Source organism: Mesoplodon bidens (genome assembly GCF_964165515.1).
Source record: "Mesoplodon bidens genome assembly, chromosome: X".
Taxonomy (NCBI): domain Eukaryota; kingdom Metazoa; phylum Chordata; class Mammalia; order Artiodactyla; family Ziphiidae; genus Mesoplodon; species Mesoplodon bidens.
Genome location: NC_138163.1, coordinates 106,779,585 through 106,795,000, shown reverse-complemented (window position 1 = coordinate 106,795,000; position 15,416 = coordinate 106,779,585). Strand labels below are relative to the sequence as shown.

General features: G+C 40.7%; 1 protein-coding gene across 1 annotated transcript in view; it reads left to right on the top strand.

Moving 5' to 3' along the window:
- Positions 1-308: 308 nt before the first annotated feature.
- CYBB (cytochrome b-245 beta chain) overlaps positions 309-15,416 on the top strand; it is a 33,584-nt gene continuing 18,476 nt past the window's right edge. The window contains exons 1-5 of the mRNA XM_081222121.1: positions 309-363; positions 2,535-2,630; positions 4,037-4,147; positions 13,480-13,564; positions 14,218-14,363. Coding sequence (XP_081078247.1) covers positions 319-363; positions 2,535-2,630; positions 4,037-4,147; positions 13,480-13,564; positions 14,218-14,363 — 483 coding nt within the window. The 5' untranslated portion in view covers positions 309-318. The remainder of the gene's footprint in view (positions 364-2,534; positions 2,631-4,036; positions 4,148-13,479; positions 13,565-14,217; positions 14,364-15,416) is intronic.

The window sequence follows — 15,416 nt, the reverse complement described above, 5'->3', positions numbered from 1 at the left end:
TCAGTCCAAAAATTAATTCACAGTGTAAAACACCATGAATTGTACTGTTATTTGCCTCTCAGTTGTAGAAATTAGTTTCATTTCCCACTATGTTTAGTTGTGATTGGATCATTGTAGACTTTTTTTCCGTCATTTTTTTTGTGGTTAAAGATTTAAATTTGTTATGGAGACAAGCTTTACAGTTGACCAATGATTAGCTAATTTCTGATAATAGAAAAGGAAACAGGTTGCCCCAAGGCTGCTGTTTTCATTTCCTCATGGGAGGAAGAAGCATAGCAGAGAAGAAAGGCACACTCGAGGCACTGAACTTCTGCCACCATGGGGAACTTGTTTGTGAATGAGGGCCTCTCCATCTTCGTCGTTGTAAGTACGATGAGAATGAAATTACAAATTCTCTGACTTGTTTGGGTTCTCTTTGAAATGAAAATAGAGCAAAGCTTTTTTGTTTGTTTTGTATGAGAAATTGTGTTGAAACTGATTTATTATGTGAACATGCATCCATCTGTAAGCAGAGTGAGTCCATTCTTCCAAACTTATTAATGGAAAGAATGTATCTGGGGGCTCACTTCACCTAGTTTATATATGGAGTTTTTAGGAGTAATAAATTAGCCAGCATTTCACAGTGGGAGTAGGAGACATTTCATGCTAATGATCCTTGTTTACTCAGAGGCAAATTTCTCTATTTTTTATGTATTTATACCACCTAAAAATGGGCAATTGAAATTCTATACAGTTTTCCAAATAACAAATGCAAGACTGGCTCATGTATGGGAAATTGGCCTTTATTTCAGTAATTACACCAAATAATTGAAGTTCTCAATTTTTTTTTTTAAAGTATCTTCTTTCCTCTGAGATAAACTTTAGTTATTTGTGAGGTTTTTAAAATTTTAAGGGAAGGGAATTGAAAAGAACTATCTAGACACGTATGTATAGCATATATATGATATATATTATATTTAGCTGTATATAAATCAATATAATCTGTCTTGAGAAACAATTTTTGTAAGTAAAGATATGGCTAATTTTCGAACAGACATGATGATTTCTTTAATTTTTAACATAACATAGATCAAGTATTTTTTTAAGATGGTGGTCTCAGCAAAGCAATCACAGACAACTGGGAAGATAGAAATGTGATTTATAAGTAGCTCTTCCAAATAGCCAATTAAAGTATTACCCAGATGTTAAAAAGAACACTTATGTATGAATTTTTTGAAATAATTCATCATGAAGTAAACATGACTCTTTGAGCTGTAGAGGTAGAGAGAAATGAGTGACACAGATAAAATAAAAATCACAAATATTTTGTCATTAAAAAAAAAAAATTAAGGGCCTCCCTGGTGGCGCAGTGGTTGAGAGTCCGCCTGCCGATGCAGGGGATACGGGTTCGTGCCCCGGTCTGGGAAGATCCCACATGCCGCGGAGCGGCTGGGCCCGTGAGCCATGGCCGCTGGGCCTGCGCATCCGGAGCCTGTGCTCCGCAACGGGAGAAGCCACAACAGTGAGAGGCCCGCATTCCGCAAAAAGAAAAAAAAAAAAAAAAAAAAAAAATTAAACCACATCAACACTCTAATGCAATACAGAATTGTTCTGAGGACTCCAAGCTGTTAAGGTGATTTCTTATCCCCATTTGAAGAACAGCTTACTCCTTTAAAAAATAAGTTCAAATATATACACTTTTAGCTCTTACCTCAGTTTTTCCTGGGAAGTGACCTCTATCTAAATTATACACTCATATACTTGAAAGTGAATCCACAGCTTGGAAGGCAAAAGTAAAAATGACAAGGTTAGGAAATGGAGAAGTGGTTTTAGTACCTTCTTCTTTATAAAGAGAGACTATTCTCAAGCATCGAAGGACATCAAATAGCCTCAAAGCACAGTTAAGAACAGATTGCTACTGTGGAGCTGAAGGTGGAGGACTGGGTAGAGTCATCATTTGATGCAGTCAGTGCTTGGGATGAAATGAGCAGTCACAATCTAGAAGGATCTCCCTTTAAAAAAAAAAATCCCATGCCTCTCATTCCCTCATTGATGCTGAATATTCCCTCTTTCAAAAGTGAAGCAAAACTTATCAAGTAGAATTAAAGCCTTGTCATTTTAGCTGATGAGACCTCCACTAGCTGGGGCGGGATGCTGTGTGGTGGAGAGAGATAATCACACCTGTGAGAATCAAATGCAAAGTCCTGCTGGTGCGGGGGACAGCATAGGAACAGATTGCTTTCCCTTCTCTTTGTAAGAAGAATCACCTGCTGTCATCTATCAATCTAAAAGGAGGAGAAAGAAAGGAGGGGAGATAGACAGATAATAACTCGGCATACGGCCCAAGTAGCATAACAATCACGGGGGACAACACAGGGAGGAAAGTTTAGTTACAGAGAAGCGTAGTGATACTCTTGCAGGAAGGAGCTGGCTTTGTAACCGCCTTAATCAAAGGCTGTACTTGGGGAAGTCCTGACCCTGGTCTGACTCTAAACTGCTGTGAAATCTACCTGTTGAAACATGAAAACTTCACTCAACCACTTCTGTTTGTGCAGCTGGTATGGCTGGGGATGAACGTCTTCCTCTTTGTCTGGTACTACCGGGTTTATGACATTCCAGATAAGTTCTTCTACACTCGAAAACTTCTTGGGGTAAGTATAAGTTCCATCTCCCGCAGTATTGACTGGCTCCCATGTCTAATCAGAGATTCTTGTTCCTATTCCTTTTAACGTTTTAAAGAAATATTCTGACCAACCCAAAGAGCACCATCGGCCTCACTGTCTCCACTGCAACCCCCTGAGCAAGAGTCTTTAGGCCTCCCAGTGTGGGACAGACAGAAGTGTGGCAGAGGGTCCCAGCAGCATCCTTCCCCTCCCAAGAACTACTGTGCTACTGTTTAGCTTGAAGGAGAAATCTAATACTGACTCCGGAATGGATGGCCAGGTTGGAAAGATCGATCCAGGGGTGACACAGGTGGCACAAGTGGAACTTCCTATATTCTCTACATCATCCGATTCCTACTAACTTTTGTGCGTGAAAAGCCCTGCTCCTAATGACATGTTATGAAATAATCTTCAGGAAATAAACCTCTCCCTACATATGGAGCCTTTGAGGAACTTGCCCAAAGATCACGTTCTTTGACTCGACTGGCAGAGCAAAGGCCCCTGACTTTTCTTGGGTCCAATAACATTCTCAGTTTCCTTGAACTGCCAGGGCTCTTCTTCATCATAAATGAAAATAAGAAAATAAGTACAATTACGGCTGCCCCCAGAGGATATCATTTGTTACATCATACTGAAACCATTACTTAATAATACTAATTATAATATGTATTATACATCATATGCATAAATAATTATAACATATAATTACACTACATTATTATAATTGTTGTTAACTTATTCAGGTTGATACTGAAAAGGATGCTTTCCCTTTGCATTTTTGTCCTCCAAAATATGCAACTTCTTTAGGCATGACAAAGAACAATTATAATGCCAAAGCATTACACCATACGAACTTAGTTACTGTTGAGGTTAGTCTATGTGCTAAGAAAATCTTCTTTACAAAGACCTAATTTCTATACTGAACTCTAGTTAATGATATGCATGCTTAAATATTTAGGAGGAAGTGAACCGATATCTGCAACTTACTTGGAAATGCATCAAAAATAAGATGCGTTGATGGATGGATAGAGGGATGGGTAGATGGATGGAGAGGTGAAGAGACATGTGCTAAGGCAACCATTGTAAAATGTAAAAGGTAGAATCTTGGAGATGAATCAACAGGTATTCATTGTGAAATTATTTCAAATTCTCTTTATGTTGGAAAATATTCATAATATTTATTTTAATCTGGCCCTTGCTCCCCACCCCAACATTTTATTCATTTATGATCAAGAAGAGCCCTGGCTCTCAAGGACCTTCCTTCCCAGATAACTTGATATCTCTTGAGTGTGGGCCTCATGCTGGGAAGCCTGGGGGAGTGGGTGTAGGCAAGCGGGACGGGCGGTGTCCTGGGCGCACAGGAGTCACCCTGCTTCTTATCCTGCCTTTTCCAGTCAGCGCTGGCACTGGCCAGGGCCCCTGCAGCCTGCCTGAATTTCAACTGCATGCTGATTCTGCTGCCCGTCTGTCGAAATCTGCTGTCTTTCCTCAGGGGTTCTAGTGCGGTAAGAACCAACATTTACAAAGTTTGAGTTCCTCAGAATTTCGAAGGCCATCAAGCTCAATGCCCCCCGACTTTTTTAACATCTTTATTGGAGTATAATTGCTTTACAATGATGTGTTAGTTTCTGCTTTATAACAAAGTGAACCAGCTATATGTATACATATATCCCCATATCACCTCCCTCTTGCGTCTCCCTCCCACCTTCCCTATCCCACCCCTCTATGTGGTCACAGAGCACCAAGCTGATCTCACTGTGCTATGCGGCTACTTCCCACTAGTTATCTATTTTACGTTTGGTAGTGTATATATGTCCATGCCACTCTCTCACTTTGTTCCAGCTTACCCTTTCCCCTCCCCGTGTCCTCAAGTCCATTCTCTACGTCTGCGTCTTTATTCCTGGCCTGCCCCTAGGTTCTTCAGAACCATTTTTCTTTTTAGATTCCATATATATGCGTTAGCATATGGTATTTGTTTTTCTCTTTCTGACTTACTTCACTCTGTATGACAGACTCTAGGTCCAACCACCTCACTACAAATAACTCAATTTCGTTCCTTTTTATGGCCGAGTAATATTCCATTGTATATATGTGCCACATCTTTATCCATTCATCTGTCGATGGACACTTAAGTTGCTTCCATGTCCTGGCTATTGTAAATAGAGCTGCAATGAACATTGCGGTACATGACTCTTTTTGAATTATGGTTTTCTCAGGGTATATGTCCGGTGGTGGGATTGCTGGGTCATATGGTAGTTCTATTTTTAGTTTTTTGAGGAACCTCCATACTGTTCTCCATAGTGGCTGTATCAATAGGAAAAGCAAACCAAGGGTTTGTGAGGATTCCAACCTCTGTACAATATTCACAAGCCAAGCAATGCTTGATTCTCTAGTTTATTTTTATATTATTTGTTGGTGGAGCTCCCTGGGATAGCCATTTAACCTGGAACAGACATTAAAAACAAACAAACAAACAAAAAGAAAACAACAACCAATCAACATATACCTCAGCAATAGCAATAAAGTACATGTGCATGTACACACACAGACAGATATACATCATATGACATATATGTATATGTATATAAACAGAGATTTACAAGACTGACGTGAAATTTGGGAATTAATCTCACAGTGCCATGTTTTTCAAAATTTTTAAGTCAGAGAAAATCTCTTTTGTGGATAATATCCAAAGAAGATGGGATCAATGAGCTATGAGTCACTATGTAATGAATGTGACAGGTGTTATGTCCATGGAATTGAGAAGTTCAGAGCTTTCTAAATGCCCGGGCTCTTTCACCCTCACTTCAACAATCCAGAGAGCCCCTAATATACTATGCTAGAAGAAAAAAAGATTATGTAGGAAGAGCTTTTGTAATCTATAAAATGGTATACGAACTTCTTATTGATATTGTTATACAAAAATGAGAAAAGAGGAACTTGGAATCTGCACATGTACTCAAATTAATACGATACAAAGCAAAATATGATGGGTCCCACAAAATGTTACAAATAAGGAGCTACAGGGAATCCATCAAAGGAGGGGGAAATTATATCAGGTGGTGCAGGGGATGGAAAAAGCCTTCCTAGAGAAGGTGGCATCAGATATGGGCATATAAGGATAAAATAAGCCTGTATGAGATATAAAGGAGAGAGAAAGACATTCTACATGGAGAAAACGGTATGGGCAAAAGCACAGGAAATGGTGAGGAAGTCATATCCTTGAAATCCTGTGTGATCATGACTTGTGGCTTCTCTTTGGATGTGTTTGCCATTCCTGACCACACCATAGAGGGCAGCTCTTCCAAAGTTAGGGACTGATACCCTGATGGGACCCATTCCACTGCTCATTAGTGACTAGTAGCCTCTCTTTTTCCTTTTAATAAGATGTTCTTTTTATATTAACTAGGTTTTTAAAAAAAAATACCTATTAAGTAGAGGTCATTTATAGTGGAGAGAAGCAAGCAATCTACTTTGATGGGAGTGTACGGATTTTAAAGGGCAGGTGTCTGAGGTCAGGCTGGAGCTTTGCTGGTAAACTAGGACCTTAAATGTATAGCTGAGATGTTAATACTTAATTGGTAATCGAAGACTAAGTGGGTGAAGGAAAGTGATCTAAACTGCCAATAACAAAACTTGCCTTGAGCTTTGCCTCATTTTCCCTAGTCTTACTAAATTCACATTGATCCTAAGGAGATTCTTTTTCTTTGAGAACTATACAATACTTGATTTACTAATATAGGGTTAGCAGGCTACAACTAACAGTAGACATTGATTACAAGGATTTCCAAAATCATCTTTTTAACCTAAGAAACCACAGAGGTAGAACTCCATTTGATTGAAAAGTTTTCTTTTTTTTTTAATTGAAGTATAGTTCATTTACAATGTTGTGTTAATTTATGCTGTACACCAAAGTGACTCAGTTATTCATATATATACATTCTTTTTTATATTCTTTTCCATTACAATTTATCACAGGACATTGAATATAGTTCCCTGTGCTATACAGTAGGACCTTGTTGTTCATCCATTCTGTATGTAATAGTTTGCATCTACTAACCCCAAACTCCCCCACACCCCTCCCCCTTGGCAACCACAGGTCTGTTCTCTGTTCTCTCTGTGAGTCTGTTTGTGCTTCGTAGATAGATTCAGCTGTGTCATATTTCAGATTCCACATATAAGTTATATCATATGGTATTTGTCTTTATTTCTGACTTCACTTAATAGGATCATCTCTAGGTCCATCCATGTTGCTGCAAATGGCATTATTTCATTCTTTTTATGGCTGAGTAGTATTCCATCGTATATATGTACCACATCTTCTTTATCCATTCATCTGTTGATGGACATTTAGGTTGTTTCCATGTCTTGGCTCTTGTGAATAGTGCTGCTATGAACATTGGTGTGCATGTATCTTTTTGAATTATAGTTTTGTCCAGATATATGCCCAGGAGTGGGACTGCTGGATCATATGGTAATTGAAAAGTTTTATTGATGAGCCACCTGTAAAGTACAACATCTGGTATATTGCAGGTGCCCAATGAACATTTGCTAAATGAAGTTCGGGAACCGTAGCTTTTTTATTGTCCCCCCACCCCCTGTTCAAATACTTTCTATTTAGAGGAAGTAAACCCTGAGAAACAGGCAGTGTTTTCGCCAGGACAGCCTGTTAAGAAATCCTTGTTACCCCACAGGCCCAAATTGCGATGCCATTGCACGGCCATGCCCCATGAGTGGCGCATGTTGTAATGGCCACTTTTAGGCTTCCTGTGGCCTAAAAGGAGGGAAGATCCTCATGAGGGTCTATAAAGACAGGGGTGAAATGAGGCTGCTCTTCAAATTGCAGAGAAACTCAACTCTCTAACCAGAGAGACCTGTATGTCAAAGAAAATATTTTTAAAAATTAGCAGCAAGTAAGATTCTTTTACAGATGGGGTGTGTCCCTCCTCCAGATTTCCCAATCTGAAATGTTAACTGGGCCAAGAACCTTCTATTCTGATTGGGATTAAAATGAGTACACATGCTGTGACTGATGTTGGAAATTATAACGCCTGCCACTTATTGAGTCTTCCTAGACCTCACCTCGTGAAATCCGCATGTCAGGCCAGTGAGGTGGGGATGAAATTCATTGAGAGTGTTGGGATTCCAACCCAGGTGCTTGTGCCTCCAGAGCCTGTTCACTTTCCTACATGCCACCTAAACTCAAAACTCTCTTGTGGTGGTCCTATGGTCTTAGAAAGTCCATCATGTATATATGAATATTCGGGTAGGCTGAATAACCTAGGCTAGAAGTGACAGGGGTGTTGTAAGTTCAAGGATTTATTAGTAGGCCTTTATGCAAACTTAACAGTCACAGAACTTCAGTTTCTAGTGGTCTTAATCCTTTAGACTTGGCTTTATAATCCTTCTGGTTAGCTGGAGAAAGAAAACCGCAGGGTTGGCCCACCCCAGGAAAAATAGGGGTAAAGACTCTGAGCCCGCTCTGTTGAGGGAAATGGGGAATGGTGGGACTCAGCATACAGAAGTCCCCAAAGAAGCCTTCATAACCTCAACTTGGATGGAAGTTCTAGTCTGAAGATCAGAAAGAAACAGGAAGGCAAGAGAGTGAGCTCTTTTCTATAACCTTATATAGCCTGGGAGTCAGAGGCCCTCGATGTAGCTCTGTATCTGACCATGTGGTCCAGGGCAAGGCTCTTGGACTTCCTGTCTCATAGTTGTTGTTTTTCTTTTTGTTGTTTTTAGCTAAAAAGCTGGTGAGATAATGCAAGTGTAAGAATGAATATGAATGATATTCTAAAAGTGTGTTAATGGACTAAGCCTGTCAACTAATGAGTTGTCAGTTAACAAATATTTGTTGAGGGCTTCCCTGGTGGCGCTAGTGGTTGAGAGTCCGCCTGCCGATGCAGGGGACACGGGTTCGTGCCCCGGTTCGGGAAGATCCCACACGCCACGGAGCTCTAGGCCCGTGAGCCATGGCCGCTGAGCCTGCGCTTCCGGAGCCTGTGCTCCGCAACAGGAGAGGCCACAACAGTGAGAGGCCCGAGTACCGCAAAAAAAAAAAAAAAAAAAAAATTTGTTGAGTGTCAACTATATGCTAAGCACAGCAGACATAGAGTGAGTAGAGAGTAAGACATGGATGAGCCATGAGCTCAGGGAGCTTAGAGTTTTATGGAAGAGATAGAAGATAGACATGTATTTTCAAAATTATAGACAGTGCTGTACAAATCCAATGGTGTTCTTCATATTTATCGCATATTCTACTGCCACCAGGTTTCAACATTACTATCAGTTTCTTTGCGTGAGTTCTGTAGATTCAAGGCTGGCTTTTGCAATTTCTCTCAAACTGCGTATAAATATCTACTTCAGATTCATTCATGGCACTTGTGGCGAGACCAGGTGTACATAAAATAGAACTTTAAAGTTTCCATGACACTCATGTTACAGAAGCAAATGTTTTGCCCCATTAAATATGCACTTTCTTTGTTCCATTTCTCAATGTTTTGAATTTTTTTTGCTCTCACAGTTTGAATCGAGCATAGCAAGCTGCCGAGATAACTCAGTAATCTCCCTTGCACTTGAATGTTAGCTTATTGAGATTGGGCAAGGCTCTAGTTGAGAGTAACAGAGGAACTTACCTTTAGAAGTCAATAGCAAAAAGGAGAGCAGTTGTTTGGTGAGGAAGCTGTTGTGCATGATGGCAGCTTGGGTCATTAGTAGGTGGCTGGCGGTAATTCCCAAGTGACTCAAAAGCATAAAAATGGTTTCTGCATGGTAGGGAGGGAGAAAAAAGCCCTGGGCAGTCACAGGCAGCAAAGCCCTCCCTTTCTACCCCACGAACCAGCCATCTTGCCCCCTTGTCAGGAAATGAGGAAATTATATCTGGAAGCCCCGTATAATCATGGCTTACGGCTTCTCTTTGGATGTGTTTGCCATTCCTGACCACACTATAGAGGGTGGCTTGGAAAAATGAGGGATTGGTGCCCTGGTAGGACCTTAGTTAGTTCTACTAACTCATTAGTGACTAAGAGTCTCCGTTTTCTCTTCTAATAAGATGTATGTATTTCATACTAAATAGCATTTTTTTAAACCACCTATTAAGATCAGACTATTACTGAATGGACCTTGTGTTTCCCAAGCACATCTCTCCATTTTTCTGGCACTCAGTTAACTTTTCTCTAACAGTTTGTTGCTCAAGCTGATAAGAGGCATTGAAATCTATTGTTTCATATTTTTGATGATCCATGTTGATGATGATAAAGGGTAGAACTATGGAGACAGTGTAGAGACTAGGACAAAACCACATTCCTTTTCTTCAAATTCAGCATGCAGGAGCAAGTATCTTTTCCCCCAAAAGTTTCAAAACAGTTTGTCTGGAAGTAGAAAAGAAAATCGTTTGGCATGTATAGATATGTGGGTAAATACATCTCTATAGGTTTAGAATAATTGTCTTGGGTTCTAGGACAGTGAAAATGTCATTTAACCAAATAGTTATGAAAGGATTGTTAAAAATACATGGTATATTGCTCTGCACACAAGATGCTTACCCTCTAGCTGGGGAGCCGTGCCATACTAGCTGAAAAGTTAAATAATGATACCAAAAAAAAAAAATCGAGTGTTTATTAAATACCTCTCAATGAATCTATGAAACAGACCTACGAGGGAATAATTATGATAAATATATAGGTGAGAAAGCTGGAAACTGAGCATATTGTTCAATGTCACACAGCTAGGTGGTAGGGTTGGGGTCCAACACAGATATATCTGATGGCAAATTGCTTTCTGACCCTACTAATTCCCATTCTCTCATTCTTAGGACTCCAATTGCGTTTGTCACGCCAATGAGGACTGTATTAAATGGTCTATTTCTGTGTAACAAATTTCCACAAACTTAGAGGCTTAAAACAACGCCTGTTTACTAGTTCACAGCTGTGCGGAAGTCCAGCGTCCTGTTGCTCAGGGTGTCACAAAGCTGACATCAAGGCGTCAACTGGGCTGAATACTCATATGCAAACTCTGGGTAAAATCTTCCAAGCTCATTCTTGTTGGCAAACTTCAGTCTCTGGCAGCTGCAGGACTAAGGTCCCTGTCTCTTGCTGACAGTTACTCTGGGGCTGCTCTCAGATCCGAGGAGTATTCCTTGCCATGTGGCCCCTTCCATCTTTAAGCCAGCAGCAGCGTATCAAATACTTCTGGCACCTAAGATTTCTTTTAGACCCAGATTTAAAGGGCTCGTGTGATTGGGTCAGGCCCACCCAGATAATCTGTCTCTTAAGGTCAATTTGGGATTTTCATTAACTCTGCAAAATCCCTTTTTCCATATAATGTAACAAAATCACAGGATTGTCATCCTATCATAGTCATAGGTCAGGTCTCACCCACACTCAAGGGGAGGAGATTAGATAAGGTCATTGGGCATCATCTTACAATTCTGCCTACCACAAGGACTCTGCGAAGCTGTGGAGGAACCTAGCAATCAGGAAACAGGAAAAAGATATGTCCTTAAAACTGTAAAAACTACAAAGGAGTAAAACAATGTACGGCGCTTGAAATAAACGCAAAAGACAATGAGGCTGTAAAAGAAAACAGGACAGTCAATCCTTCACCAACAGAAGTGTAAAAGAAGTGATTTCAACCAGGAAACCCTTATTTTGAGAGCCTGAGTCACCGGTGAACAATTTGTTGTAGCTGCTGCTGGTAGGGTTCCACCCGTATTCCCTCTGCACTGTCAGTTCCAGTACATGGGGCAGCTGTCTTCTGCCAGCTCAGGTCATTCTCTGCCTGAGGATTTTCTTTCAGCCCTCTCCTGGGGCAAGCCGGAAATGCCAGGGAGTTGATGCCCTGGGAAGAGCCTTCAGCCAACGATGGATAGGAGTTGGTAGAGACTACCCAAGTTTCCTAACCCCTCAGGTAACAAACCTCTGGGGGTGTATCCTACACGGTCTCCCAGAGTTCCCTGTTCGGAGAGCCCGCTGATAAGATATGGTAGTGGTAGTTGATGTGCTAATACACCCTTTATTGGTTTCCTTCCCTTCCCAAAACTTACTCCCTCTAACCTCACTTTCCAGATAGAGTACGTTCACTTAACTTCTTGTCTTGGTTTTTAGACATGGAGAATAATAGTGACTGTATCTTTACATTTGGTTTGATGGAAAAGGGAATGAACCTCGAAGACAAATAGTCCTGGATCCCAGCCAATGTGAGAGTTAGCTTTAGTTTTGTTATCTGTAAAATAAGGACAGTAATACTTATCTGGTTACCTGAAATGAGGCAGTGATTATGGGTAAACTGCCTGGCTCACAGAAGGCACTCAATAAAGCCAAATGTTTTTTCCTTTCTCTGAAGTCCTCAGTGTCTTCCTTACTGGTATTTCTGCAGTTCCAGGAACCTGCTTTCATGATCCAAACAGCCTGTCCTCCCTAGGTGTAGCTAACTCAGAGATAGTGGAGTAAGCACAGTTTTCTATGCAATTCTATTTTTTCTATAAAACCAGAACATTTTATTAAAAATAAGTAAGCCAAATATTTAACACCCCTATATTAAAATTGAATATGTTTGGAACCAGGTATTTAAAATACCTGAGCTTTTTGTTTCGTTTTGGGGGTTTTTTGCACTTCACTCTGTTCTCCTTAAAAGTCTTCTGAATCTCTATGGCAGTACATCTAGCCTTGGAAACAAAGCATCCAGAGCGAGCACTTGACCACTTTTCAGGAGAACAAAGCTCTGGCTGATTCAACCAGAAACCAGGTTTCTCTACTTTGGGCATTGACATGAATCCAGATTCAAACCCACATCTTCTAACATATGTCGGTAGGACAATTACACTAACCAATTGGCCAAAATGCCATTTTAATGCCAAGGTAATCATAAAAGGTATGAAATATCAGAATGTTGATATCTCTGGCATCAGAGAGCCTGGGTTTAGACCCCAGCTCTGTCACTTATTAACTATGCAACCTAAGGGAAGGTAACTTCTCTATGCCTTTGTTTCCTCATCTGTCATGTGGTGATAATAATGGTACCTCCCACATAGGATTAATGTAAGAATGAAATTAGTCGATGCATGTAAAACACTTAAAGCAGCTCCTAGGGACTTCCCTGGCAGTCCAGTGGTTAAGACTCTGCGCTTCCACTGCAGGGGGTGCAGGTCCGATCCCTGGTCAGGGAACTAAGATCCCGCGTGCTGCGCGGTGTGGTCAAAAATTTTAAAAACAATCAAAAAAAACACTTAAAGCAGCTCCTTGCACAAGTTCTTTGTAAGTACTATTATTATTTTTGCTATGATTATTTTGTTAATGATCTCCCTTGTTATGTTGTCTCTATCAACATATGCAGGTGGACACTTTTTTTCTCCTCTCATAGTGTCTATGTCCTGGAAGGGTGCTATTCTAAAACTATTCACTTGTTCTAGAACTGTTCACTTGTCTGTGTCCCCATGGACCTTCAGGTCTTTGAGGGCAGCCTTGTCCTTTTAAAATTTCTATATCCCCTTGTTATTGAATAAATTAATCTGAACTAGAAACTATATAGTTAGATGTTTTCTGTCCAAATTCATATTTTATACAATTAAGCAATGGATTCCATGAGAGGCTTTTTATGTTAATAGTACGAGAACCTAAAACATTGGTTAAGCCAGCCATGCCACTTATTGGCTGTTTGACCTTGGGAAGATGACTACATCTATCTGAGCCTCAGTGTTCTCATCTGTCAAATGGGTAGAATGATGTAGTTTTTAGGATGGTCATAAGAATTAAATGAGATGATATGTGTCTAATGGCTGGCACAGAGAAAACTTTCTTGTTAACAATTACGATTTCATTCTTTTCCCTTTAATCCAAAGTGCTGCTCAACAAGAATTCGAAGACAACTGGACAGGAACCTCACCTTTCATAAAATGGTGGCATGGATGATTGCACTTCACACTGGTATGTTCATTAAGATATTTGAGATTGCAAAGAAAACTTGGAACCAGAGTGTCCCCTCTAAGATTTTTTTTTTTTTTTTTTTTTTTTTTTTTGCGGTACGCGGGCCTCTCACTGTTGTGGCCTCTCCCGTCGCGGAGCACAGGCTCCGGACGCGCAGGCTCAGCGGCCATGGCTCACGGGCCCAGCCGCTCCGCGGCATGTGGGATCGTCCCGGACCGCGGCACGAACCCGTGTCCCCTGCATCGGCAGGCGGACTCTCAACCACTGCGCCACCACGGAAGCCCTATTCATTCATCTTTTAAATACTTGGTTGAACATGTAGATTCATGGATTTCTTGCAATAACCCTACAAGGGCCATAGCCCATAAGTTGAGAATTTCTTAAGATAGCCTTTATTAACTAAACACTTTCTTTTTATTATTGTTTGTATATATGCATATATATACATATGTATATATGATAGTATTCATGTGTTTATGTGTATTTTGTGTTATTATTATAATTATTAAGGTGGTGGTGTTGGTGTAAGGAGGGATCCTTATCAAATCTCCACTAACTTATCGTAGAGCCAGGGGCTGCAGCCAGAAACCCAGCTACAAATAAAATTGTACACACACTTCACCCTCTTTGTTTCTCTTCTCTGCCCTCTTCAGCGATTCACACCATTGCACATCTATTTAATGTGGAGTGGTGTGTCAATGCCCGAGTCAACAATTCTGACTCTTATTCAATAGCACTGTCTGACATTGGAGATAAGCCTGGTGAAACTTACCTCAATTTTGCCCGACAAAGAATTAAGGTAAGCCTCTTATTTCCTTATTCAGATGTTCTCTAGACATTAAAACTGAGGATTAGATTTCAGTGAGTGAAGAATTCTACTTGGTCAGAACAATGACAATGACAAAAGTTGACTAACTGTCAGAGGGACAGTTCTGTAGGTTCTAAGAATGTGGCCACAGAGAAAATGTCTCCCACACTCCTGATCCCATATGTAGAGGGTCACCAGTTTCTTAAAGTCACCTGTAAGAATGTGTATACGTGGAGCCTGGAGTAACACAGGCTTATCCATGGCAATGCCCAACAGTCAAAGAAAGCCAGGAACATAGTCTGGTCAAACAAAGTTGGGTTTATTACTTACTGCAGCAAAGAGACCTCACACTATGAGGAAGTCTGGGGCATCTCAGGAGGGTGTTGAGAAAGGCTTGCTGTGGGACTTGTGTTAGATGATTCAGGAGGGGTTTCAGGAAGCAAGCATTTGCTCTGGATCAGGTATGGTCAGGAATTGGGGACAGTTCCAGCATTGGATATCTTAATAATTTTTTTCTAGGAGGCAGAAGAACGGGGTTAAATCTGTAATAGGTCAAGAAGCAGCAGTCACCCATGTCTTTGTCTTGGCTCAGATAAGATTTCAGAGTGGTCTCGTTTTTGTGTCAGTCCATCACAGTGACAGAATGACCTTGTCTGATGTTGGTGTTCTATGAAATTGTTTATGTGAAATAGGGAACCCTCTGGCTGAAGTGTTAATACCAGGTCAGGCACCAGCTGACATCTGTCAGCAATGCTTTTCCTCTTTCTTGTCTATAACATCTGAGAGGTGGCCTATGTCTGCTAATTGCTCCAGGGGCAGCCATTTGGGGAATCCTCAGGCAAGGACTTTTTCCCTTCCAGCAGTTGCTGAGGCTTTCTACACTCAGAGGGAGAAACTCTAAGTCATCTTCATGTGCCCAGTGGTTTGGGAGGATAGCCGAATCACATCACTCACTATACACCGAATTCCAAACATGTTTCCTTGTCTGTTTAGAATAGATCACAAGAAAAGTTGCATGATTTTGTAGAACTAATTATCCTCAGG